This window comes from Xiphias gladius, chromosome 8 (assembly GCF_016859285.1).
Source record: "Xiphias gladius isolate SHS-SW01 ecotype Sanya breed wild chromosome 8, ASM1685928v1, whole genome shotgun sequence".
In the NCBI taxonomy this organism is placed as follows: Eukaryota; Metazoa; Chordata; class Actinopteri; order Istiophoriformes; family Xiphiidae; genus Xiphias; species Xiphias gladius.
In genome coordinates, this window is record NC_053407.1 from 24,515,339 (window position 1) to 24,540,601 (window position 25,263).

General features: G+C 41.2%; 1 protein-coding gene across 1 annotated transcript in view; it reads left to right on the plus strand.

Moving 5' to 3' along the window:
* Positions 1-512: 512 nt before the first annotated feature.
* The window catches only part of cspg4 (chondroitin sulfate proteoglycan 4), a 67,650-nt gene continuing 42,899 nt past the window's right edge, over positions 513-25,263 (plus strand). The window contains exon 1 of the mRNA XM_040133578.1: positions 513-627. Within this exon, the coding sequence (XP_039989512.1) occupies positions 552-627 (76 nt within the window). The 5' untranslated portion in view covers positions 513-551. The remainder of the gene's footprint in view (positions 628-25,263) is intronic.

The following is a 25,263-nucleotide window of genomic DNA, read 5'->3' on the forward strand; positions in this document are numbered from 1 at the left end:
TTAATTAAAAGTAAAAGGTTTATCCTTGCAGACGGCAGCCACTGGTCTCCAAAGGCCACTCCAATTACTGCGCGAGACAAAACGAGGGAGTCTACAAATCCAGGAGTGGCCAGACTGAGCGACTGAGAGAGAAGGAGGGAGGTAGTGTTGCTCTGGCGGGTGTTTGATTTGAGGGGTGGTATGGGAAGAACGTTTGTGAAATGATATACTTAAATGCATATATGAGTGTGTGCATGAATACATGAGTGTTTGTATGTGTGATTTTTTGCACATACGTGTGTAGTAACAGGTCTTGTGAATGTGTTACTGCATCAGGGAGAGGCAGGATATGATATTCCAATCTGTGCATGAATGTGCAGCACAGTGTGTGTGTGTGTGTGTGTTTGGGGGGGGTTGAAAGAGGGCGTCCCTCTCCTGGTCCCTCCCCAGCCCTGCCCCTTCACATAGGGGAGTATCCTGTAGCAGGTCCCAAAACTGAAAACTCATTCAGTCCCTTCTGAATGGCGTATCTTTAACGTGAGAGTGGAGGACTTACCTTTCAGCACGAAAATATGAGAGCCCTACATTTGATCCTGGTCGGTGCCTTCCTGACCCTGCTGCTCTGCCTCCCCAGCCCCAGTCATGGAGGTAAGTGCCACTACAAATCACGCTGTTAGTGTCCTGTTCCTCCCTTCTGCTCCCCTCTGTCAGAGATGCATGGTAGGAAATCAGATCACTGTCCCTCTCAGAGGCTTCCCCAGTGCATAAGTCAAGGCATGACAAGCTGATTAGTTAATGCCTCAAACCTGGACTAAACAAACTTTAACTTTAGCCTGCAACAATACTGCATTGAGCACAATAAACTCCTCACCAGGTCTTCTTTTCTTCACTTTTTTTGTTGTCCACTCTCACAGTCCTCATGTCATTCATTGCTCAGCAGTGAAATCTTCTTTTTCTTGGATGAAACTCAATACAAGAGGGGAGAGATGTGCCAAGGGTCTCACCCTGGTCCAAGGTCTGAGACAACATCTGTCGATTTCTCATGTAATGCTTTCTTTTTTTTTTTTTTCTTCTTCTTTTTTTTTTTGTGCCTCTTGGTCTGTGCCTGGCTGAGTGTGTGAGCACATTCACCTTGAGAATGTTTGCATTGAAAGTGTGTTCCCAAAAGGCAGGAGGCAGTGAAGCTAAAGCCCACTGCAGTTAGGAGGTGAGCCGAGGTCCCTCTGCCGGCAGCAATGAATGGCTCTTTCAGAGGAGGTGCACAGTGGCAGGCAGAGCTGCCCCCTGTCCACCCAGCAAGGAGAGATGAAAGTGTGAGAGAGAGACGGAGAGGGGGGCTAGTAAAAGAGTGAGAGAGGCAGTGTGTGTATGCTGAGTAGGGGGGACGCTTGAAGGCCAAAGCATACAATGGCCCCATACAACACAAGTAGAGTCAGCTACAGATGTACCTTTTTCAATATGATATGAGGGAGCATTTCTTCTTCTTATTCCCCTTAATTGTGAGTACAGTTTCTGTGGGATGTACAGTTTTTGAGTGAGGCGTATCTGGTATGTGGATGGTAGGTGAAACAGTGTCTTCAAACAGCTTAACCAACTCACCTCGGCGCAAAATTGTACATATGGTGAGTTGGCAGGATCAGCCTTGGACTTAGAGCAGCTGTTCAGCTCATTGTCTTCTGCCGGCTGACAGATCTTCAAACTCTCACAGCAAATTCCACTCCAATTAAGTCTGGGCAAACCTCTCCATGAGTGTCTCATTGGCAGCTGAAGTGAAAAAGTGGCTCTTGATCCGAGCGGAGGAGTATTGCTTGGTTTCCGTGGCACAGAACCAAAGCTCGGCTGGAGAGCTGGATTCAGCTCTCCTGCACTGTGATCTGTACGCCACGAGCATGGAGTCATCTGCCCTTCTGTTTGCTCATTTATAGATAAACCCCAATGACTGCCATGACGGCTACACCTCTGCTAAAGAATTAGCCGTACACCGAGCAAACGGTGACTCCTGTCTGAGCGCGGTCGCATTGCATTTGATGACAATTTAAAAAAAAACCTTTTGCATAACAGTGTGCAGTATCTCTATGTAGGCATTAAATGGTGCTGTAGATATGATTTTCCGCATATCTAAAGCCAAATGTTCGTCTAATCAAAATGATGGCAGAATAAAACGGGACAACCTAAATGAGGGTACAATTTCTCCTCATCTAATTATCCGCTGGCACAATCCTCGCTGCCTCAGTGTGAACATGTACTCACCCAGTGACCCTGGAGAACTAAATGCTAATGTTGACCAGATGTACCAAGTCACTGATTAGATTTTGGCCCCCCTCCTCTCCACAAAATGCCTGCCACAAGCTGTCAGGGGACTCTTCCACCAACTACTTAGAGGGCTTATAAAGGGTTTCATTTCTTCCCTGTGTTTACTGGCCATGCGCCACATGATGTCCAGATACTTGGGCATTCTTGAAGTCACTGGCACCTTTCTCTAAAGAAGCGCTGTACAATCTTTCCTCAGCTGCTGAAGTGGTGTGCTTGCATCCGCTTGCTTTACTTCTCTAGCTCCAGGAACTTCTTGCACAGTAGCAGAATTCAAATCACGAACACAGAATAGTGAACCATCCCCTATAATAACATTTTCCATGAGTTTTCTTCAGTGGTGCAACCTACCACTTTCCCGTGGTCTTAAAACGTCGTGTTTCATCTGCCCACATAGAAGCCACAGGAACAATTATGATGCAGTGTGATCATAAGCAGTAGCGCACCAAATAAATTCTGTAATTTTCTCTGCACATGGAATGCATGAAGTTTCACAGGGAATACATTTTAGCTTTCATGCTGGAAGATTCGACTGTTTAGCCTTCTGGTGATGTCAGGGCCCTCAATTGATCATTGCACCTATGATTGATGACACAGTCTTTCACCTGCCCGGGTTTACTTAATACTTTTAACCCCCTTCAGATCCTGTGTATCAGTGATTACCATTTAAGTTTAAAAGGGGCACGTCATATTTGGCATTGAAAGTAGACGATCAGCAGGGTTTTGTATTCGGCAGCCATGTGACAGCACTTTTTTTCAGATCAAGCCATGCACATTTTATCATGGCTCTATCTCAAACTGGACATGACATGTTCCTGCTCAGAGTCTTTGAAACACCCGGCAGCTCTGTATTTCTTCAGCGGCTATTAAGGTTGCCCTTTAACCACCACTTCACCAAGATTTGGAAAAAAAACTGGCAGGGCAGCTATTTCCAAGCCTTAAATTGCTCAGCAGTGCTTACATGTTGTTCGGTTGGCCTGGTAATAGACTTTGTTTCCCGTTTTTCTGTCTGTTGATAGGCACACAAAGTTTGATGTTGTTATGTAACTCTGTTTAGAAGTTACAGTACTTGCTCCTAAGGAAGCCATGTCTTCTGCGGATCCCCTCTGTTGACCAAACAGTGTGAAAAGTTAATGACTTCTTTCTTGGCCCGTTATCACACCCCTTCAACAAAGTATTTTGTTTGTTGCCTCCTTTATTTTGTCTTCTTTTGTTTTCTGAAAATCCATTTACAACATTTTGGCAAGAGGAAATGGAGAAAGACGAAATGGAGAAAAAATAAAACTCCTGTCCAACTCTATTGGCAGAATTATCGATGCTCTGTGTAAAATACCACCAATATGTTTGAAGTGAAAAAGCTACTAGAAAATATTGTAAGAGCATTAACTGAATTACCACATACCTAATTGTGGACACTTGTCTTAAATTGTTCAAATAATATATAATAAAGACAACAGCATCCACTACAAACGTTGTCTGATGGTTTATGCACATTTGTGAGTGTTTTAGAGATGTCTTGCTCCTGAATGTGTTTGCATTTTCAATTGTGAAGCTTAATGAGGGGATTTGCATCCCGAGACAGCATATGAGCCTGCTATCTTCCCTAAAGTATAATGTTACTATGGTAACAAGAAAAAAATAAGTATGGAGTTTGCTTGGGCTTTTGGAAGTGGCTCTATACAAGGCCTCCGTGTGTTCCTTGAGAGTTGGCAGAGAGAAGGGTGTGACTACAAGTGTCTGCACAGAAGATTAATAAGTCCAATATTTGCAATGGGAAATTGATGAGATTAGTGTTCTGCTAGTTATGCCGGTCCCACAGCAACGCTTCGTGACCCTCCCCTCACCTCTTACTTTAAACACAACACAATGTTAGGACAGAATAGAAATGGGGCATTTGGATTATATCCAAACAAGAAAATCTGAGTGTTTATAAATGCAGAGCTCAATGCATAGCCCGCTTGCCTGCTCTTTCTCCACGGAAATCCTTCCATGTGTGACTGAAGGACTGAACGTCCAAAAAATAAACAGTCGCTTGAACTTTGTGAGAAATGTCAAAGGACTGAGTTTAAATGCTATCACTATTTTCGTACATTTCACTGTAAAACCCAACACAAAATATCAGATATTATCAGAAACAAAATGCACTATACACATTCCAAGATACGAACAATGTTATATTAATATTAAGGACAGTTTTAGTACATATATGTCATTAAAAAAAGAAGAAACACTGGAGGTTTCCCTGCTGCAGATTCAGTGCATAACTTCTCAAAGTTAAGTGCTGTGCATGATTCACTCTTGTTTTGGAAGGCATTCAGCTCACTGACGAGCTAATCATGGCTACATGAAAACGAAACCCTCACAACATCTCTGAGCACGGGAGACAACCAATATTGATAACGTTGCTTATATGATATAACCTCCCTCAAGTCTGCCTGCCAGATGCTTTATTCTGGCACTTTCAGAGAGGATGTTTCAGTGAGTCATGGTTTATGAACAGTTTTTTGGGATTCTAGCCCGAGGCAAATGTCACTGCAAATATCTAAAGTTAGCTGCATGGGCAACCGGCCTCACCCTGCTCCTTTCCACTCTATAACTCTATCTTGTTACTACAGCTATAATTTCATTTCTGACCTGCAGGAACAAGGTGGGCAGAATGTCTGCCTAGTAATTACAGTGCTTGTCCCATGATGGAAATGTTAGAGGTTTGATTCCTGTAACAGCAGTAGCTCCTGTCAAGGTGTCCTTGAGCTCACTGGGCCACTGTTGGTCATCGACAGCGAGCTGTTGTAGTCAGATAGGCGCGTCAGCTAAAGACCAGAAATGTAAAATGCAAAAGCTAGGGTTACTGACCATTTTATCATTGACTTCACTGAAGCAAAGGTGCAGTTCCAGTTTATCACAACTTGGGTCTTATTTTCATAGATTCAGTCAACATTGTACTCCACTAAAGCAACTGCTGAGCTCTTGAAACGCACTGACATCCCTGCAAAAAAGAGCCACAGGGCATGAAAATTCAGCTGTCTAACAGTCGGACAGGTTGTAAGACAGTATTTTAGCCAGATTATCTAAACCACTTTATTTGGAAGTACAGCTGAATGTGAATGCCCCTGAAAAGAACATGGTTTGTTATGTTAAATTGATATCTGTAAACAGTGGTGGATTTTTACAACCAACAGTTTGGGTAATAATATTACTATTCGTGTTTGGTTTCTCTTCCAAATAAATTTGGCTAAGCTTGGGGTCCCACCGGTTCATATTTGCCTCAAGGCCACCTAGTCCATTAATCAGGCCCCGTCTACAGGTGTCTTTAAAGCCAGTCTGATGAGCTGACTGCTCCCTCACCCGACTTCTTTTTAAGCCCTCCAGGTCTCAGCAGTTAACTTGGCGAGTAAAATGTTACAATTAGCGATAGGAATAATGTCTAAAAAAACAAGAACAAAACAAGACCCAAGTTGAAATAAATCAGAATTATCCTTAAAAGCAGGAGAAACAAGTGCTGAAGCTAACTCAGGCAGAGTTGTCCTTCACAGGGTACACATGTGCCAGATGCACAACCCTTTCAAAGTAAAAGAGAAATTCTTCCTTCCCCCTCAATGTATCACTTGCATTGTGGTCACACTTAAAGCAGAGGACTCAGTGACTTCAAGAGCACATATCATAACTCATTAGTGATGCAAGAATACTGAAAAAAAACATGTCCCTTGCCTTGAGGACTCTATACTTCCCTGGCAGATGATCTTTCCCACATTGCTGTCTGTAAGGTTTCTGGCTGTCAACAACGGCAGGCTGCACAGACTATATTTTAGGGCCATGATCTGCTCAGAGCAGGCAGACAGCCCACACACATTTCTCGTTTAGCCCTGGGTGTGTACACAAAAGATTTTTTGTACATAAACAGAGGCCAAGATTCTGTCCCTAGGTGCAAGGTCAAAGGCCATCTCATGGTGTGTTCCTGTGTTGTTTTAACCCCTTTCACGTCAATCAGATAAGCTGATGGTAGGGGGTTTTCGCAGCAGTTTAGTGACGGATGGTGTACATCCAAATTTCAGATCTGTAAGAGGCAATTTGGGATTTCAGATTGTTGTTTAACTGTAATTACCTTTGCGGCATGCAATTTTAGGCAATTCTAAGGACACAGTCTTACCTACAGGAGCAGCAGTCTGGGGAGAGAGCTGCAAAGGAAAATAGGAAAATAGTCAACCCGCTGAAGACCATCATTCTCTTCGCAGTTCTTAATACCCATACACGAAAGAGTTTTACAGCTACAGGATCAAGGTCAGCCAGGGTTTTTCATGATAATAAAGTTGAACAGCTGTATTTTTCATTCACTAGATTTTACAAAGTGTGGACATATTTCAGATGCTCATCAGAGTTCCCACTAAGAAATTTGACTACCCTTGTACTCACTTACTATTTTCAGTAATAACTAGAATTGTACCCCGTAGAGTGCATACCTCCGCCAAGGCAATCTCAGACAACATACACCAGACTTCAGAGAAAAAAGTTCAAATTCATAGTAAGTGATCTGGATCTATACCAAAATTTAATTGGTTCTTCCCTGGCCCATGCCCCGTCCCTCCACCAAATTTGGTGTAATTCGGTTCAGTACTTTTTGCATAATCCTGCTGACAAACAAACCAACAAAGAGACACGGGTGAAAACATAAGCTCCTCGTAGCAAGTAACCAGACTATGCTTCTATAGCTATGCTAGCACCTGTGTGAGGTTGTACTTAGCCACAGCGATACTTTTTAGTCAGATGCTAATTTTAGCATGCTAACATCTTAGTTTAGTGTTTTAGGATGCTAACATTTGCTAATTAGTACTAAACACAAAGTACACCTAAGACTCATGGAAATGTCATTAGTTTTGCAGATATTTGGTCATAAGCGTGTCCATAAGTAATCGACAAATCACATTTTCGACCTTAAGGGGATGGGATGAGGTAAAATTAGGTGATCACCAAAGTCCATAGGATTCACCCTCTGGAAACCATAAATGTTTGTGAAAAAATTTATTGGCCAAACATCCAATAGCTCTTGCGATAATACAGTCAGGACCAAAGTGGTGGACCGACTGACCTTGGCAGTTACAGAGCCAAGAAACCAGCGTCACTAAAGATCCAACAGATGCACAAGTGCTCGGGACAAAGACCTATTAAATTTGTGTCCTTGGCCAAAAGCTTGACATACTCAGGCCTCTGGAATAATGGATTGGTATTTTTGAGGATATAGGATCTTTGCAGCAACAGGCAACAGGATATGGATAAGAATACGAATAGAGAATATCAATTACTGAACATGATAAAAAGCAAGCATTGTAAAATATAAGAAAATAATAGTAAAACAAACCAAGAACGCTGCAAAAAACTCAAAAAGACAAATCCGACCTATGCAGATGCACTACTGTGATGATGTCATGCACATTAGGATACCTGTTGGACCACAACGGGGCCAAGACCAAAAGTGGAACATTAAAAATCAATGTGTGTGTTATGACCCTGCGAAAGACAGGCTTATAGTCTTCCCTCTCTGCAGCAGCTGAACTGTGTGTGTTTATTTTTGATAAGCCCAAAAAGAACACTCCAGAGAAATTTCTCACCATCACAAAACAGCCAAGTTTTCAATAAGCAGGAATTATGCATGACCAGATGTCTCGATATGAGTGGCCTCTCTGGGTTTTTCTTCTTTTTCATTTTTTTCAGAGAATAGTTTGTTTTATCATTTCTGCTTGGTTCCATTCCGGCTGTCATTGTTTCTCTTATCCATTGAAAATAAATTAATAGGAAAAGGGAACAACATAAAGTCTTCTTACCCTGGAGGGCTTTTGTGGCATTACTCAGTCAGTTTATCCCCCCAAGATCTTTCATGTTTATCGTGAATGTTATCAACTGGCAATATCATCTGATACTGTTATCTTACATCATCATATGATATAAATTAATGTCTAAATAAGGTTTAGGAACAATACTTGCTTTGTCTAAAACTCTGGATCTCATGTAACTCACATGCCCTGATCAGTGGCAGCAGACTGATGTGGCCAGTGGGGTAACAAAGGGCTACTGGAAAAGCAGCATGATCATGGGAAATGTTTGCAGTGTTGGGCTGATTCATCCGAGACGTGTTGCCTGAGGTTTCCACTCCAACATCTGGTTATGGCGTGGTCAGCCAGAGCTGAAAGTTTTAATCAAGTTGTCCCTCCGCCTCACTTACCTAATATAGACAAAACAACTGCAATGAAAGAATGCAAGTGTGCAGCAATTAGCCAACGTTTGAAGAATGTTAAATCTGAAGTAGTTGGTGGAACAGGGATGGAGAGACCCGTTTGTTATCAGATGTGCTTTATGTTCTCACAGCAAGCCTTCATCTCCTGGGAACTTGGCTCTTTTTAGCATGTTCTATATACAGTAAGCCACACACAAATGTAAAAAAAAAAAAAAAAAAGAAAGAAAGATAAAAGAGCAAAATTGTAAATCGTCTTTGATATCGGTGCGTTGTCTGTTGGATTCCACGTGTTAAGTTTTGTTCTACATAGCACTATCCCTTATAGACTTACGTCTGCTATTTTTATAAGTCCAGCAGGGACAGTAGCTCACACGTGAATATGACACACTATTTTAAATATAGAGAAATCCACTGAGTGTGGGGACTCCCTCCAGCCCAGAGTGTGTATGACTCATAAGCACAAGACTGCAGTGGTTAATCATGAGACATCAGACTCCGACCAAATAGTTTTTTGTGCTTCTAAGTAGTTCTCGACGCTGAGGTGTTATCAGCCTTTGCTCCAAGACAATGGAATCGAGCTTCAGCCGAAGGTGCTGTGATATGTGTATCTCCTTAGAGTAATCAAATCTTTCTGCTTGGTGCATTTTTTTTACAGATGAAGTTTTGACACTCGAACAAAGTTTGGAGATTCTGGCAAACACCTGACACTTGATGGATAACTTCACCAAGAATGTGACTTAATTTTCTATATTTTCCTTTTAAAATGGATATGAATGCCACCTTTGTCTTCCAAATAGCTAATCTCCTACTCTATCATTCCCACTACATGGCAGCGGGAGGCTGCAGTTAGGAGGGCCACTTTTCACAGCATGCTGACACGAAGGCAGATCAGCGCCAGCTCCCATCCTGCTGAAAATCTTCATCAGCACCACCGAGGGACCATCGAGTGTTCTGAGTAATTTGACGCCAGACGGCTTCATTACAGGGCTGGGTTCAGACAGAATGAAGGGTGCTGGGGATAACACCAGGCCTGGGATATGGCAGACAACAGTCTGTTCTGGCTTGCACCAGATAAATATAGCTAGACGGGAGAACCAACAGAAGAGCTTGTTGCTTCACATGGGGTTGACGAAAGATGGAAAGGGGGCGAGGGGGGGAATCCAGGGTGGGGATTTTGTGTCTGTGTTCACGATTGTGTTTATTTTTTTGTGAGGGTGTGTATTCTGTATATGCTGTGGTTCACACAGATCCCAGTTTTAAGAGGCCGGAGCAAATGTCGTCATGCCGCCGGTTATGAATGCTTAAAATAACCAGAGGACTGTACAGCTGCCTGCAGTAGCATGGAGCAGAGAACAGCTGCACAGCCGAGCTGAAGCACACGTCACTGGTCCGCCAAGCCAGACAACCGAGCTCCTTGTGTAATCATGCATTGAATCTTTCACACAGTTCTGGCAAATCAGATGCTGAAAAGTTCAACATAGTTTCATAAAATGAGTGTGAAGTGAGCAGAGACTCAGTTCTGGGGGTGAATTACAATTCTTCCCACTAATTAGATTTCGTTATCTGTCGGGTCGTCACAGAGAAAAATTTGCTCATTATCACGATTAGTTGTGGTTGAAGCAGGCCTCTAAAGATTTTGTCAAGGTAGGATAAGGGTAAAATTTTAGGGTTTAAGCTTAATTGGTGTTGGAATTAAATGGCTGGACTTTACATATAACAGGCAATTACTCCACAGGTTGGAAATTGAAGCCAGAATGTGCTGAAGGCAAACATAGAATTGTGACGGCTCACAGGTAGACTTTAAAGGAATAGTTCCCCGTTTGGGGAAATATGCTTATTGCTTATCCTGGCGTGAGTTAGATCAAAGTCCTCATTCTAGCAAAAACTAGCAGCCCATTAGCTTAACTGAGCATAAAGACTGCAAACAGAGGGATACCGGTAGTCTGGGCCAGACCTACCCCACAGGTCCTACTCTGTGATTCTTACTTTTGCTTGTTCTTATAAGGTAGGCATAATTGATGTTTTCGGCCCTTCTTGGCCTTCAATGGCCTTCTCTACGGACTCTATTTCCATGTTCATGTTGATTGCCCTGTCAAATAATTGATTTGAATCTCCGGTTGTATACATTATATACTGTATGCCTACTAGCTATATACTGACTTTTATCCTGATGAAGACAAAAATTACTTACGACTGTGCTGGTTTCCGTTCTTTTCTTACGTATCTAAAGCAAAACCGTGCTCATCGTAACCAAGCCAGTTTCTGTTGCTTCTTCATCAATTAGTTAAGTCTCCCTCATACATTCTCCCTGGCTGAAAATCATGTCTGTCTTACCTTTTCGTGCCTCGACTCCGAACACATATTTACAATATCAGACATTGTTTCAGATTGGGGAGACCAAGCTCAAAATGATTACATGATTGATTAAACAAACAGAGAAACAAAACGTATTTCATGAAAACACCCTATTACATGGAAGAGAATGGAGATAGTGAGAAATGAGAAAAAGAACCAGAACCTTTGAGCAACTGACAGCAACAGCTGAACACACTGAAGTCAACAATTGATCGGCCAAACCAGAAGAAATACAGATTACAGGAGAGACAAGTGTGCACAAAGAACAACCAGTGTTTTTGTGGCCAACTATGCAATCTGATGTACCACATTGTGCCAGACTTGGCCATGGGAATAGGCCCCTTGGGAATGTAAAGATACAGAACATGGAAGCTGACCGTGTGACCCTGGAGCACATCCTATTAATTTACGGCCAAAAACGCATTCCCAAGCTCCTCTTCAGCACAAATCTGCAGTGTATAATGACGACACTCGAGATGTTTTAAAAAATCACTAAGTTCAGTTTAGATTTGTTGAGCCTGGTGCCAGGCTGTCTGAATCATTTTGTTCTTACGGTCCTCTGAAGGGGAAAGGACTGTAGCTTTAAACGAGAAGATATCACAACAAGACAGCTTCCATTCCTTCTTTTAAACCAAAACCAATGATACACATGACCTGTTCAGGTATTCCAATCTAACAGCAATGTGGTCCAATCCTTGCTCAATAACCTCCAGTTGTTATACAGCTAATTGGCAGTGCGAGAGAGCCTTTTGCTACACATAAAGGTACCAAGAACTATTGGATGGCAATTAGCTTAAGGCCAGCCTGAGGGGGAAAAAATTGAATTAGCTTTTTCTGGCTGCCCGACTCTCTAATGCACATTAATTTATTAGAAAAACAAGCAAGCTCCTGGTGTTTCTTTGCCCTCCTACCATTAAAGGCATAAACTAATTTTGCCTCCATACAGTACACTCACCATATTAGAACCATCCGCTCTTTCTACATCAGCCGGGGAATAGAGGTGAAAGTGATGACCCTTTATTGAGCTGACTAATTACCCTGAGTTCAGTCTCAAATAGGAGATGTACAGTAGGTGAAGGGCAGCAGTCGCCCGGGTCTTAAGTTTTACGCACACAGGCTTGTGCTCTACTTCAGCAGTCAGTGAAAGAGAGGTCAGCAGTTTAACATAGAAATATCTGATCCCAGGAAAGTGTGGTCCAAACTTTGACATAGAAAAATCCCCCCGTTATTAGATTTCATTCTCGTCTAAAAGCCGCTTTTATGGCCTCGACAAACTCTCAAAACAAAATGAATGCTTTCCGCTCTGCAACCACACATTATCAAACCAGATAGTTTGATACAGTTTATAATAGTTAGAGAAATGAAAAGTTCCCCAATAATAACTGAGATGTTTTCCTATCTTCGCAGAAGTGAAAATTTGCCTTATGTAATTTGCCATATTGTCTGTCCTTCCCAGCAGCTGTTGCTGCACAGAAATCATAGTGTCAACCAACATGCAGCTATTTGTGAGCACAAATATTTTCCTGGCAACTGAAAGTGGAACAAACTGCGTTCACTGCGTTGCTAAATTATGGTTTTCATTTCCGGACATTATTGAACATGGATGGTCAAAGGCAGAAGAAGACTGTCGAGTTGTCTTTAAGGTTGTACGTGTAGTATTTCTGCTTTCCTGACACATATACACGGCGAGTAAACAGCAGAAAATGCAATTATGTTGGTAATTTAATTCCTGCCATTGAAATTATTCAGTTTCAGAACAATGATCCAAACAACACATAATTAAGAATAATCCCCAATAGTAGATCATTGATTAGGCCTAATCATGAACATCCCTATTACTGGCTGCACAATCTAGATATTAACAGGCTCACTTTAGGTTACTACTTCTGCTCGAAGCCAACCACAAATTTCAGTATGTGCTTGTTAAACACATGTTGGCATCGTTGTAACCTTCCCTTCTCCTCTAGCGGGAAACCCTCACTCTCTCTCATAACCGACTGACTTTTTGAACAGACTCTTCTGAGCGGCCAGCTCTTCGTCGCAGAAAACGTTTTCACAGTGTCAAACCGGGAACACTCCCCTCCAGATAGCACGGCGGTTTTCAACATGACAGCTAAAGTCCCGTGCTGAGAGGAGAAATCCAGTCCACATTCTAATAAAAACACAGTTTGGTGGTCTCTGGCAATTTGAAAATAGTGCATTACTGCCAGGGAATGTGCAGCCATTGCCGGACATCTGTATTTGTGTATGTAGGTCAGCATTCCTGAGCCTGTTTGTGGGACAGAGTGGACACAGTTTGGGGGCTGTTGCAGGGAATTAGCTCCATAGAAGTGTCAGCAAGGTTATGATTTTGGTCTGGTTGGAGAATTTTTCGTTGGAGCTGCTGTTTCTGATATGCAAATGGATAAAAACCAAAAACAACAGTATTAAAGGATAGGTTCACATTTTTTTTTTCAGCTCCGTCTTACCGTAAAACAGTACATTCGAAGAGTTAATGGTCACTGTATTTGTTCTTGAAATCAAAGAAGAAATAATGTCAGTCAAATGTAAGAGTTGTGTTACGAAATCCACAGCCCTTGCTCTGTGCAAAAATATAGGCTAAAGTTCAGCTGAAGCTAGACCGACAACTTTGTCTTTGACAAGTCATTTCGAGATCTAACAGGTGGATTTTCATGAAATCTTCTGTGGATATTCATGATTCCAAGATTTATCAGTCTTATCTTTTAATTTACACCCCCTGACCTTTCCACTAATGTCACCGTAAGACCAAATTGTATACAAACTATACAGATGTATGATTCATTCGTTGAATGCAAGACATAAACTATGACGGTGGTCTCCATCCGAACTCACTGCTGACTCTTGAATCACATCGCACCAGAGTAAGGTCATTCGGAATCAAACTTACCGGAAAGGGTCTGTCTTTGAACAGGCTGTTGTACTGGATTTATGATTGAGGAAACTGCAAAACTGTGAGCAGGTGTCCAGTGTTACAGATATAATATACTTCCTTCCTGTGAGTCTTGAGCTACAAGAAAATATGTTGTTGAGGCAAAAGAAGGCCTCGTTGCTAGGTGGAATATACACAGCATAAATAATGTTAAACCACTGAACCTCGGGAGTAGCAGAGTCTCATATGGGCACACGGCATGATTCTAGTGAATCACCGTGAAGACATGAAACACACGTTGTGTGGGGAGGATGCTGTGGCGCTGGAGAACGGGACATTTCATTGCCAAATCCAACAGGACCAGCCCTGCGCTGCCCAGCTCCACCCTGCACATGACAAAAAATACGAATTGAATGACTCCTTATTTTTCATATGGCATTCATGATGAAATTCAAAGCAGACAACAAAGACAGCTTTGATGACTTACTACGACTGGATTGCAGTTTTTCAACAAGGCAGAGAGAGGCAGATTTCATAATAATAGCTGCAGTCCTGATTAAGATTATGGGGACCCCTGAATTTTAAGTACAGAATTTAGAATCTCTTCAGCCAATTAACTAATTTTGAATAATCTTGGTTTAGTGTGCGGTGAAACAACCACTCCAGATTGCTCCGGGTCAGCCTGAAGCTCTTTGGTGTCTTGCGTGGTGTTTTTTCCACAATCTGCACCGACCTTTGCAGACGTCTCTCATTTAGTTCCTTCTTAGCACCAAGTCCTGGAAGCGTGGTCACAGTTTTATAACTGATGACATTACAAACTGCCGAAACAAGGATTTCAAGATCTTTGGCGATTGCCTTGTAGTCTATGAAGATGTTATGTCTTTTGATAACAGCATTTCTGGTGCATTCAGACAGCTCTCTTGTCTTTGTCTTTGTGAAAGAGAAGCTGGAAAAAATCCGCCCCTTTTTATGCAGTAAAACCATCATTCATTGGTTAATTCAGGTCGTGTGAACACTGAAAATTAAGCACAGGCCAGTCTTATTTGGTTTTTATTTTGTTTGAGGAACTAATTTAAATTCATGAAAAGGATGATTTTTTTTTTTTCATTTCACTACATGAAAGCATTTTTTTTGTTGTTGTTGTTGTTCAGTAACTTTGGACTTTTTTATTATTTATTGTTATGATACAAAATTGGTTTATCTGAATTTATTTCTGCAGATATTCTAAATTCTGTATTTAAAATTCAGGGGCGCCAACAATTTCAACCAGGACTGTACCTCCTGATACGTCTCTGAGCTTTTTCGCTACACTTCAGTCTGTCTTACTTATCCCAAGTTCAGAGGCTCTGGGCCCTCATCCAGTGATATTCCACTCAACTAAATGAAAATCCTTCTGTCCATGTCCCAGAAGGGTTTGCACAACTAACATCTGAAACACGCTTATGAATACATTTCTGAGTGTACAGTTAATTCAGTGTACCACGGCACATCCTTATCCAATTGTACCAGAACATGTATATGTATGTTTTCCAGAAAGGTCACATTCGGCATATAAAGTATGTGCTCAAATTTTTTTTTCTGTACTTTCCACTATAGTATCAAAGTGGACAACTATAAAAAAAATACGTGGATGAAACACTGGTCACCTCATTTGACTGTATGAGTGCATAGAATAAACCACAGCCTCCTCTGGAACCAAGAAACTCAACAACAAAAGGACTATTGTATCTCCATAGTTTTGCTCATAACCAAACTATTGGATTGAAAGGCCTAAGTATGTTTGTGAAAATTCATCAATGACGCATTCCATACTTTGCAGTGCAGTGTTCTGGATGCATCTATTTCCATGCTTGTTATTCCTGGTGAATCGAGCGCATCTGTAGAACATCTGAATGCCAGCTGGATGGTATTGGATGCCTTTGGCAGGATTATTGAGAATCAGTGCATTTCAGAACAGCATTCATTAGTAGTCAGAAATATATGGGCTGCTTCATTTGGTCTGTGAAATTCAATTCCTCAACCTCATTTAAATTCTAATAAACAACTGTAAATATATTCATAACTAAAGGCCAGAACTCATTTACATTTGATTCACAGGACCGGTGTTATGAATTTTGAAAAGCTTCGACATATGCCGTGTTATATACATGTTTCAGACCCCTTCCAATAGCTATGGTTCTGTGTTATATTAAACATATGCAGTTACCTTGGTTAAGTTTGATTTCACGAGCATGTGGTGAAATGTGAGACCTTTGAGTGAACTGTTTTAAAAAGTCAGTGGTGGAATCTTTGTATTGTATGATTCTGCATATGTTCACCAGAAGCCTTTCTTAACAGTAGGCTTACTTTACTCGGTGTTTCCAGTTGGGAGGATGCCTTATTGTATGTTTCTCTCAGCTCTGAGCGAGTAGCATGTTGTTAAGCGCCCGGAGCACCAGGGGCTTGAGGTCACGTGTTAAGTATATCATTTTATTGTCAAAGGCTTAAATGCATGAAATGGATTTTCTGTAGTCACATGGTGACAGCCAGAAGCATCGGTGTCCATTATCAGTTGCCCGGCACTGCAACTAAACGAGAGGTGTACGGCACACATGGGTTTGTCATTTCTCGTTGCAGTTTGTCCGTCAAAGTGAATCCACGATCGTAGTTTGTGTGTGCTTTAGTTTAACTACAGCTTCTCATTGACCACGACTGTTGCCACATCAAATAACAAAGCAGTTAAAAATAAAACACATTATTAAGGTCTTATGAAACTGCTGTCACACAGAAAGTGACGCTATTGGAAGAAAGACCAACGCCCTGACACTGTGCCAAGGCCCTCTGGTGAAACAGCAGAACCGAAGCCTCAAGAACGAGCTCTTTTCCCCAAAATACATCTTTTGCTGCTCAACAGAAAATCCCCTCCTCCGACTCGGTACACTGCGTACTTTCTCTTTGAGTCTTTCTTTCCATTTGTCCTTTCCTTTGCTGCATTTAGTCAAGTGTCAGTTGGAGCAGATTTTTTTGAAGACACAAAGGCTCCTTTTACAGTAGCCATTTGAAAAATAACTTTTTGTGCCATTCGTTTGGTTAGCCTTTTTCGGGGGAGGCGGTTTCCTCCACAGTCCCGGGCTGGCAGGCCCCTCCCTTTTTGCAACACAGTGCCCTGCATCTTATAAATGTTTTAAAAAAAAAGAGTCTTTTGCTTTTTGATCCGAAACCACCTCAAAGCTTGGCAGCGTTAAAGGACGAATGAAGTAAAAACATAGCAATCACATTCCACGCAACAGCTACACAACGCAGTTCTGGTTGTGCATGCAGAGAACTAAATCCGCGTGTCTGTGTGTGCAGTTCAGTTTTTTCCAAAGTTTTGTGGACTCACTGCAGGTCTCACACTTTGTGGTCGCTCGCCACACCCCTTATGGAGCGACACAGTTACTTTCTGTCACGTTACGCTCAGCTGCTAAGCAGCATGATGACTGACTGACTGAATTGTGTGTTGATTTATGGGCTCCACGTTCACAGTTTGCTTTTCATGTGGCAGAACCACGAATGCTGAGATATTCTCCTTATGGCAGGAGTAAAAGGTGATGCGTAATTCGGAGATTAGGAATTTTTTCAATCCTTAGCAACATGCGCCTTCACATTCATGTCATTAGGCAGATTCACAGTGGGGAGCCACCAGTGTTAAATGTGGCTTAAGTGGCTTGCTCAAGGGCACCTCATTGGAACTTTTTTTAGTGGGAGGAAACAGCATTACTCAACCCCCAGCTCATTTCGGGATCCAAACTGACATCCCTGCAGTCATACACCACCCTCTATAACCTTCATGCCACCAGCACATGCATACGCTTTCGTTTAATCAGGAGGTCCTTTATCTGCATCGAAAGGCTGTGTGCTTGTCTCTGTCTTTGCTTGAGCGGATTGAATTGAGCGTGTCTTTGGCTCATCGGGAGGATTCTGGGAGAGCAGGAAATGGGGATCCTTATGTGTTTATGTGTGTATGTGTGAGTTTTCATGTGTGTGGCCAAATGAAGCATGAAAGCAGATGGATGAGTCATACATTCTAAGCTCCTCACTTTTGTCGATGCCAAAACAGTCGGTTCCGTTGTTTTGGTTGTTTTATCCAAATTGTATGTCTTTTATTCTGTGAAAAACTTTTTAACGAACCTGTTATGCTTAAGAATCGATATAGATTTCTCTCGCAATAATGACAACCATTATGTATTTCAGTATGTTCTCTTAACCAAATCATACCATTAGAGTTCAGTTTAGCTCACTATACACTATTAAAAGCCAGGAATCACTGCAGCAATATATCAGGTTGTGTTTAGACACAGTAACTGCGCAGTTGACATTGCAAGTTATAAAACAGCACACTGACTTCATCCAGCGTTAACAAATATAGCAAAATAAAGAACGACGTAAATGGGATTTATCTGTGCCGGATCCAGCACCACACCCTTCATATGACTCAAAGAAGGGAAACAGAATGTCATGCCACTTTTACAAAACTGATTACTTAACTCCATTATACATGCCTAAACCAAGTCTTACAGTATTTTGTCAGAGAAGGACAGCCACATACAAAGTCAACTATGTGCAGCAGTGGCTTGTTAACTGTTAATTACGCTGTCATCGCTGAGTACTTGCACATAATTCGATTAACTTGAATGTAAACAGTCTCTGCAGCTGGGCTACCAATGTTCAGAAAAGTGTGGCTCTTTATTTTTTTTTTTCTCTACTTCTATTTAAAAGAGAGCACAAAGCAGCAGTGAACTACCTGTAGTTACCTCTCCGATGTAGTTCTCACAAATAACTATTTTTTTTTAAGTGGAGCCATGTCTTCTGAGATTGAGGGCGGTGAGCTGCCTTTTCCAACCTTTTCCTACCACCTGTCATCCACACATGTTGCTTGGGATGCTCTTTGCCGGGAACAGGAGTGTGTACAAGCTGTCTGTCCAAAGTTGGTGTTTTTTAATTTCTCAGAAAACTTACCATCTCTAATGATCCCCTCAAAGTCTGTTAAAACTGAACCATCTGAACGTTCGCAACATCAAACCAGCCGAGAGAGGCCCTTCCCCTTTTTTGTCTTTTGGGTTAGACGCTTGCTTGTTATTACATCTGGGTTAAGTTTGGGTGCAAGCAGTCAGTGGCTTACAAATTGGCTCAAAGGGATTGATTCGCTGGAATCAAAGCAAGACTGCACACACCAAAAGAGATAGAAATGATATCACCCACACACATGGTGGGGAAAAAATTACTAATGAGTCTTTATGAATGTCTGACCCTAATAAGAGTATAATCACATTGGGAGCTGTGAAATCACGTGCTCACCCATTAGCAAAAGGAACACACTTCTCAGTCTCTCCGATTAGTCCAAGAAGCTCCCAAAAGGGCCGTTAGCATGCGCACTCGAGAATGTATTTAAATCCAGGAGAATTTTAATTACACTCGGATAGCTTTCAACTGGGTAAGCTTGTGCTGTTTGGACGGTAAATTAATGGTTTTATAAGCTGTTTTCATTTCATCCACAAACTCAAACGGGAGTAAACAAGCAGACAACGGCATCACAGGTGATGTCAGTGACTCCTTTTAATGATGAAAAAAAAAACATGTTTAATATTACATTAGCCTGTTTTATGGCTTTAAGTACCTGAATTCGGTGTCCATTTCACAGAGATTGATGCCTGTTTCAGATTTCAGTAGTCGCAGACGCTGGTTCAAGTCTGTTGAGTGCCACTGCAGATGATCAGTTAATTGGTTGATTGATTGGAACGTGCTATGTTTCTGTTTTTCAAGGCTGTGTTTGACAGAGGCGTCTCTGAGAAATAAGTGAAACAATTTTAAGTTCCCTAACTGAATTAAAAAAGAAAATATGATTTAATAAAACGTACCATTTCTCCATTCATCAGAAGTCAGAAATGTTCTGACAGATGTGTTTTATACCCATGAATGAACTTTTTTTTTTTTATCATGTGTTTGTCTGATGTTTGAGACAGAAGCTTTGAGAGAGTTTAGACTTTATACAGGAAGTGTGTTGCCAGCTTGACAGATCATCCAGGTCTGTGAAATGCTCAAAAAGCTAATCCTCAGAATTATGATTATCATATCTGCTGGCATGGAATTTGATCTCCTTGTGAGTTATGAGATGTAATACATGTATGTTCAGACCACGTGGCACATCGGTTCTCGAACATATTGACAGTCTGCGAGGTTTGCTTACTTAGCAAGTAAGCACCAGTGAACACATCTGCAGATGGTTTAGTTTTGGCCTTGTACTGTAGGAGGCCTCCTCTCCCATTTTCCCCATGTTTTACAGGTTAGAGTATAAAATTTTTACTTAAAAGAGGCAAAAGAGAGAACGGAAAAGTTTAATCTTCGCAAACTCTTCCTCCTCCAGTGAGCCAGATGGAACATACTGCCTAATAATTCCCCTTCTGGAAAACGTTCAAACAGTTTTATACCACCAACATTCAAGTAACAACCAATGAATCACAATCAATGAGCCACATACAGGTCAAATGTCAAAGGAAGAATGAGTGAAGCCCAAAAAACTCTTAACCCTGAACTTTAAAAAGGGTGTATGACCATTTTCTTGATTTTTGGATGTTTTGCTCCATGGTTGAGGTTTTTACAGATCGGAGCGCTCCTCTGTGTCTACAGGGAGAAAGGAATTTAAAGGAACTCCAGTTTATTTAAACGATCCTTTATCCTTTTGTAGTCCTTAATCCGCACATTGTGATTATGAACAAGCAATCAACAGAAAGTGATTAAAGTGAATCACTGAAATCTTAAACTACACTGGGCAAGATGTAACATTAAAATATCACTTGCTAATTTAACTTGAGTGATTAAGGATGAGCCGTATCAGAGAGGAGGGTCCCATTTCCACTCACTAAAATCACATTGGTTCTCTGTGTTTGCAGAAGTGAAATTCTGATGTTGGTTATATGGGACGTGGATGACGTGTAATAGCTGTAACACCAACCATAAATTGATTTCGATTTGAAATTTAGTTTTTTTTTTAACATGTCAATATATTTTTGCATGTTTCTAAGAGCTGTAAAATTCAAACTTGGACATCAGGGAGGAACCAGGATGGAGATTAAGGGCCTCATTATGCTCCACACAAAGTGCTTTGTGTGGAGGCGTTTCAGCCCCTGAAATGCCTCCCTCCGCACCTTTCCGATGTCAGAATAGAGGGGCCTGCGTCAAATTTTTTTTTTGCAACTTTCCAAACATATTTTTTTTTTCACTGTTAAAACAGCATCTTCTCTCGAGACCTGTCTCCTGTAAAAAAAAAAAAATAATAAGCCCATAGTTATGTTTTATTGTAAGGTGACCTCTAGTGGCCATAGTAATTATAACAGGACCAACAGAGGAAGTCAGGTGATGTAGGATATAGAGCAACAAAGTCCACAACAGGTGGAGGTTGAGGTGGATGGACGGGTCCACAAAACACAGGACTTTCACAGAGGAATCGGTATGAAACCGAGAGTCAGCGTTGTTTCTTCCACAACCTTAACCGTATATTTACCATTGGAACAATGGCGATTGGGGTCTTATATGACTGTCACTGGTATACTCCTGCGTGTTGTATCCCTGGGTAGGGACAAACGACCTATACGGTCATTCGAGTTGACGGATTTGCTGCTTCTGTCACTTTTTGTTTGCACAACTGAGTCCAAAACTGTGAATGTCTTCGAGAAGACACTGTCGGTCCCAGTAGTCCTATTTACTGCAATAAAACTACAAACACATGCTAAAGACATAAAGTTCTTGGAGAGAGATCGGGGAGGTAGTAGACTGCAGGCATAGAAGGCTACATGCATGACGGCAGGCTTTTTGAATGGCGCACGCCTGCCTACACGTGTGGTCGTTCGGAACGGGCATTACGACTTTTGCCTTTAATGTTTGGGCAATCAAGTCGCAACTACCAACTCTGCTTTTTTAATCCTAGGAGACCTGTCAATGAAGTCAACATGCCGCCAAACATAACCATCTTGACATCCAGACATCGCCTTTATGAAACAGAAATCGACATCTGGATAGACACCAGAAGGCATAAAAACGGAGGCCAGAACTTCTTGTGGAAAAACATACATCAACTCTGTATTTCTAGAGAAAGAGACACTCTCTCATCAATTTTCTGCATCTCAAGACACTTTCACATGAGCTTTAAGATTCTACCAGGCTGGTTGTTACTTGGTTGAAACTTAAGAGCAAAATCCAGTCTTCCTAAACATCCGTCTGTCCATAAAAAGTTTGATTTAACAACGCAAGATCTTTCGCCTTGCTTATATTTTTTGGCACCCTTTGATATAAAGCCGTCACTGATTGGTTGGTAAAGATGAGATGAACGCTATGTGCAGCTTACTGATTTCTGAATAGTAAAGTTGCCTCTTAAATTTAAACCAACTTGCTACCATTTAGAGCAGCCGGTCAACATTCAAAGTCTATTTAGCTTTAAATATAAAGTAAAACTGTTACATCAGAAAGTAAAAGTTCTACTTCTTACCACTAAAAGGTGACCCAGTGCTAATACAGCCCTGTAAAATTGACCTGCAAGACTGTGAAACAAGACATGTGGTTAGGGTGCCAATGTCTGCCAAATGACAGCATGTTGAGCACATGTTCACAAAACATTAGAAGGGAAATGGAGAGGAAAGAAGGTGAAGGAAGGAACATTTGCTCCAGAAGGGGGCCGTTATCTGTAATAGCACTGTCATGACATACTTTCACTCATGCACAGGGAGTAGATTCTTTAATGAAACTCATTTACATATCTCAAACAAGGTACGCAGTGTCTTCTTAGTAAGCTGGATGCTAATATACTGTATGATATCATATTACTTCATGTGCATGTAACAAGCTAAATACGTGAGGACACTTCACAGTATACTGAGTTTAATAAGATGTAGTTCAATTGACATAGATGCTGAATGATCTGGCATCTATTTAGCTTAGAAACAGTAAAATTTACATTTTAGATTATTTAGATATTCTCGTGATGAATCTGCAGTAAAAATGTAATCAGTCAGTCAGTTTGTGCATAAGTGTAGGGAATAAGATGGTTATTGTGGTAGAAGCTGTATTAAAAGTTAAAGATATATATCTGTATTGAACAAAGAACATTTCAGACAGATCTGAATTACAGACTCAAGCTTAATAAGTAAATCCTTTCATTCAATTCAATACTGGAATTATCAGCTTTCTGGATAGACTTTTAAAGTCTCGGGGGTTTGTGTTTATTTTTTTCACCGCCACGTCAAAGTTTACAATGGCTGCCTCTATCAGTTTCTGTTCTGTTTTCAGCTACGGGGCTTTATGATGGCAAGCATTGATTTTAGTCATGGGCTTTGTTTTAGCCTTCAGTCCAGACAGTGACTGTCTCAATGGAGCATTTGCCTCCAGCAGTGACTAAAAAACACATTCTGTACTTTGCCTTTTGCCACTGCTCAGTAACTCAGCCCTGTTGACGATCTATCTCTCTCTCTCCCTCGCTCGCACTCACTGTTTCAACATTGCGCTCCTCCAAGCCCTGGATTCATCAAAAATCTGACAGGCTTGTCAATATTCACCACCCAAAGTGGGCAAAAAGCCATCTAGTACCTCAATGAGATGAACAAAGGTGCTCATAAATCCTCATATAGCCGAGGAGCTGTCAGCATTGTATGTAAAACTATGTGTAGCGATGTGGGTATTATGCATAAAACCTGCGCAAGCCATCTGTGCTGATGGCATGTCTTATGCCATCAAATTACTCACCCGTGTGTGGCACTTTCATCAGTACATGTAATTGAGCCGAGGCAGGATTAAAGATTTGTCTACCTGATGACGGATGACAGGCTCACGAGACGCACCAGGTTTGGATTAACCGATAGATTCTGACAGAGTGTGCAGAAGTTTGAAGAACATGTGCTCTGAAACATAAACGAGGTGAAATCTTAAAGGACCCTATGATAGTTTATTGATTTTTCCTGCAAAAATCCTGTTCGGCCAAGAAAATGAGTGTACATTAGGACACAAAAACCATGAAGCAGTTGAGACATGGACTGAGCAGAAGTCAACAGTTTCTAGTATTTTGTCCACTGAAAGCCTCTGCATTTCAATTTCATACTGTACATGGTCTGTTTCATTCGTCGCATGTCCCTGTTTTTTTCCAGCCATATTCTGAGCTAACAGGGTATCGACTACTGTACTGGACAGTAAAGTGTGAACCTCATTATTTCGGAGAAAGATAGCATTTATAGCATTATAGCAACAACAGCTTCCATGAGGATCCAAGAGCTGCCAATGGCTACGACTCATCGGATAAGTTGTAAATGCTAACAAAATAATCAAGCTCTTAAGGAGGCACACTGTTTCCAAAACAGTCATCTATGGAATAAAGTCTAAACTGCAGCACCGTCACTCTAAATTGATCCTGCCTTCTCTGCAAGTCATTACACTTGTTTTTGATCCGTAGAACACACCTCCCCCTTACGTTTCAGGCATGTCAGCTGTGTTTCAGCTGCTCAAATCCGGAGCGCCTCATTGTTGCAATTGGAAGCAAAACAGAGCCCCCTAGCTCCTGAGTTCTAGAGCGGCAACATTTTGTCGATTCATCGATTAGTCAACCGATAGAAAATTAACCAGCAACTATTTTAAAAACTGATTAATTGCTTTGCCTTTAGTCAGATAAGGTAAAGCAAAAATGACTAATCCTTTAGTTGTTTTTTTTAAGTAAACATTCCAAACACTTGCTGGTTCAAGCTTCTCAAATGTGATGATCTGCTGCTTTTCTTCATCATATCTGACAGAAAACTGAACAAACAATTTGAATAAATCCCCTTGGGATGTGAGAAATTACATCCCACTTTCTGACATTTCATAGACAAGATGATCAGATTTACCCAGAATCCAAAAGTGAACTTATTTAAATAGTTGAATGTTTTACCAGGTTTCCCCATCCTTATCTTTTAGTTTCAGTGACAGAAATTTTAAGCTCAGTGATTTTAGGGTTTGTTTTTTTTTTTCTTTTGGGAGTCATAGACGACCTGTCTTTTTATTTATTTGTTTGTTTGTTTTTTACACAGGTTTGTACCTTTGGCCTTTTATCAAAGCAAGAGACATTACTCATCCTCTGTACTGATGATTCAACCAGGCGAATTTCATGTCTGCCCAAGACTCAGAAGTGCTCCTACTGTCAGTCGCATATCATTGTCTATACAGACTATGTACAGGATTTCTATTTTCAGAAATCTTAGATGGCTGAAATAACCATCCCCTCTTCACTAATCTATTGTTTGAACGATGTCTCGTTGAGCTGCTACCATACAAAAGGTACAAAGTGTTCCTCCCCACTGTACATCATAACCAATGGAGCTGTTGTAGTTCTCCCTTTTAAGATCACGGGTACATGCTTCGTTGTTTCTGAGCAAACCATAAAGGCTACTGTATATGCAGCTGTCAGAGAATATAAGTCTTTGTATCTGGTGTTTCTGGCAATTTAGACAGATCTTGACTGTGGAACAATAGT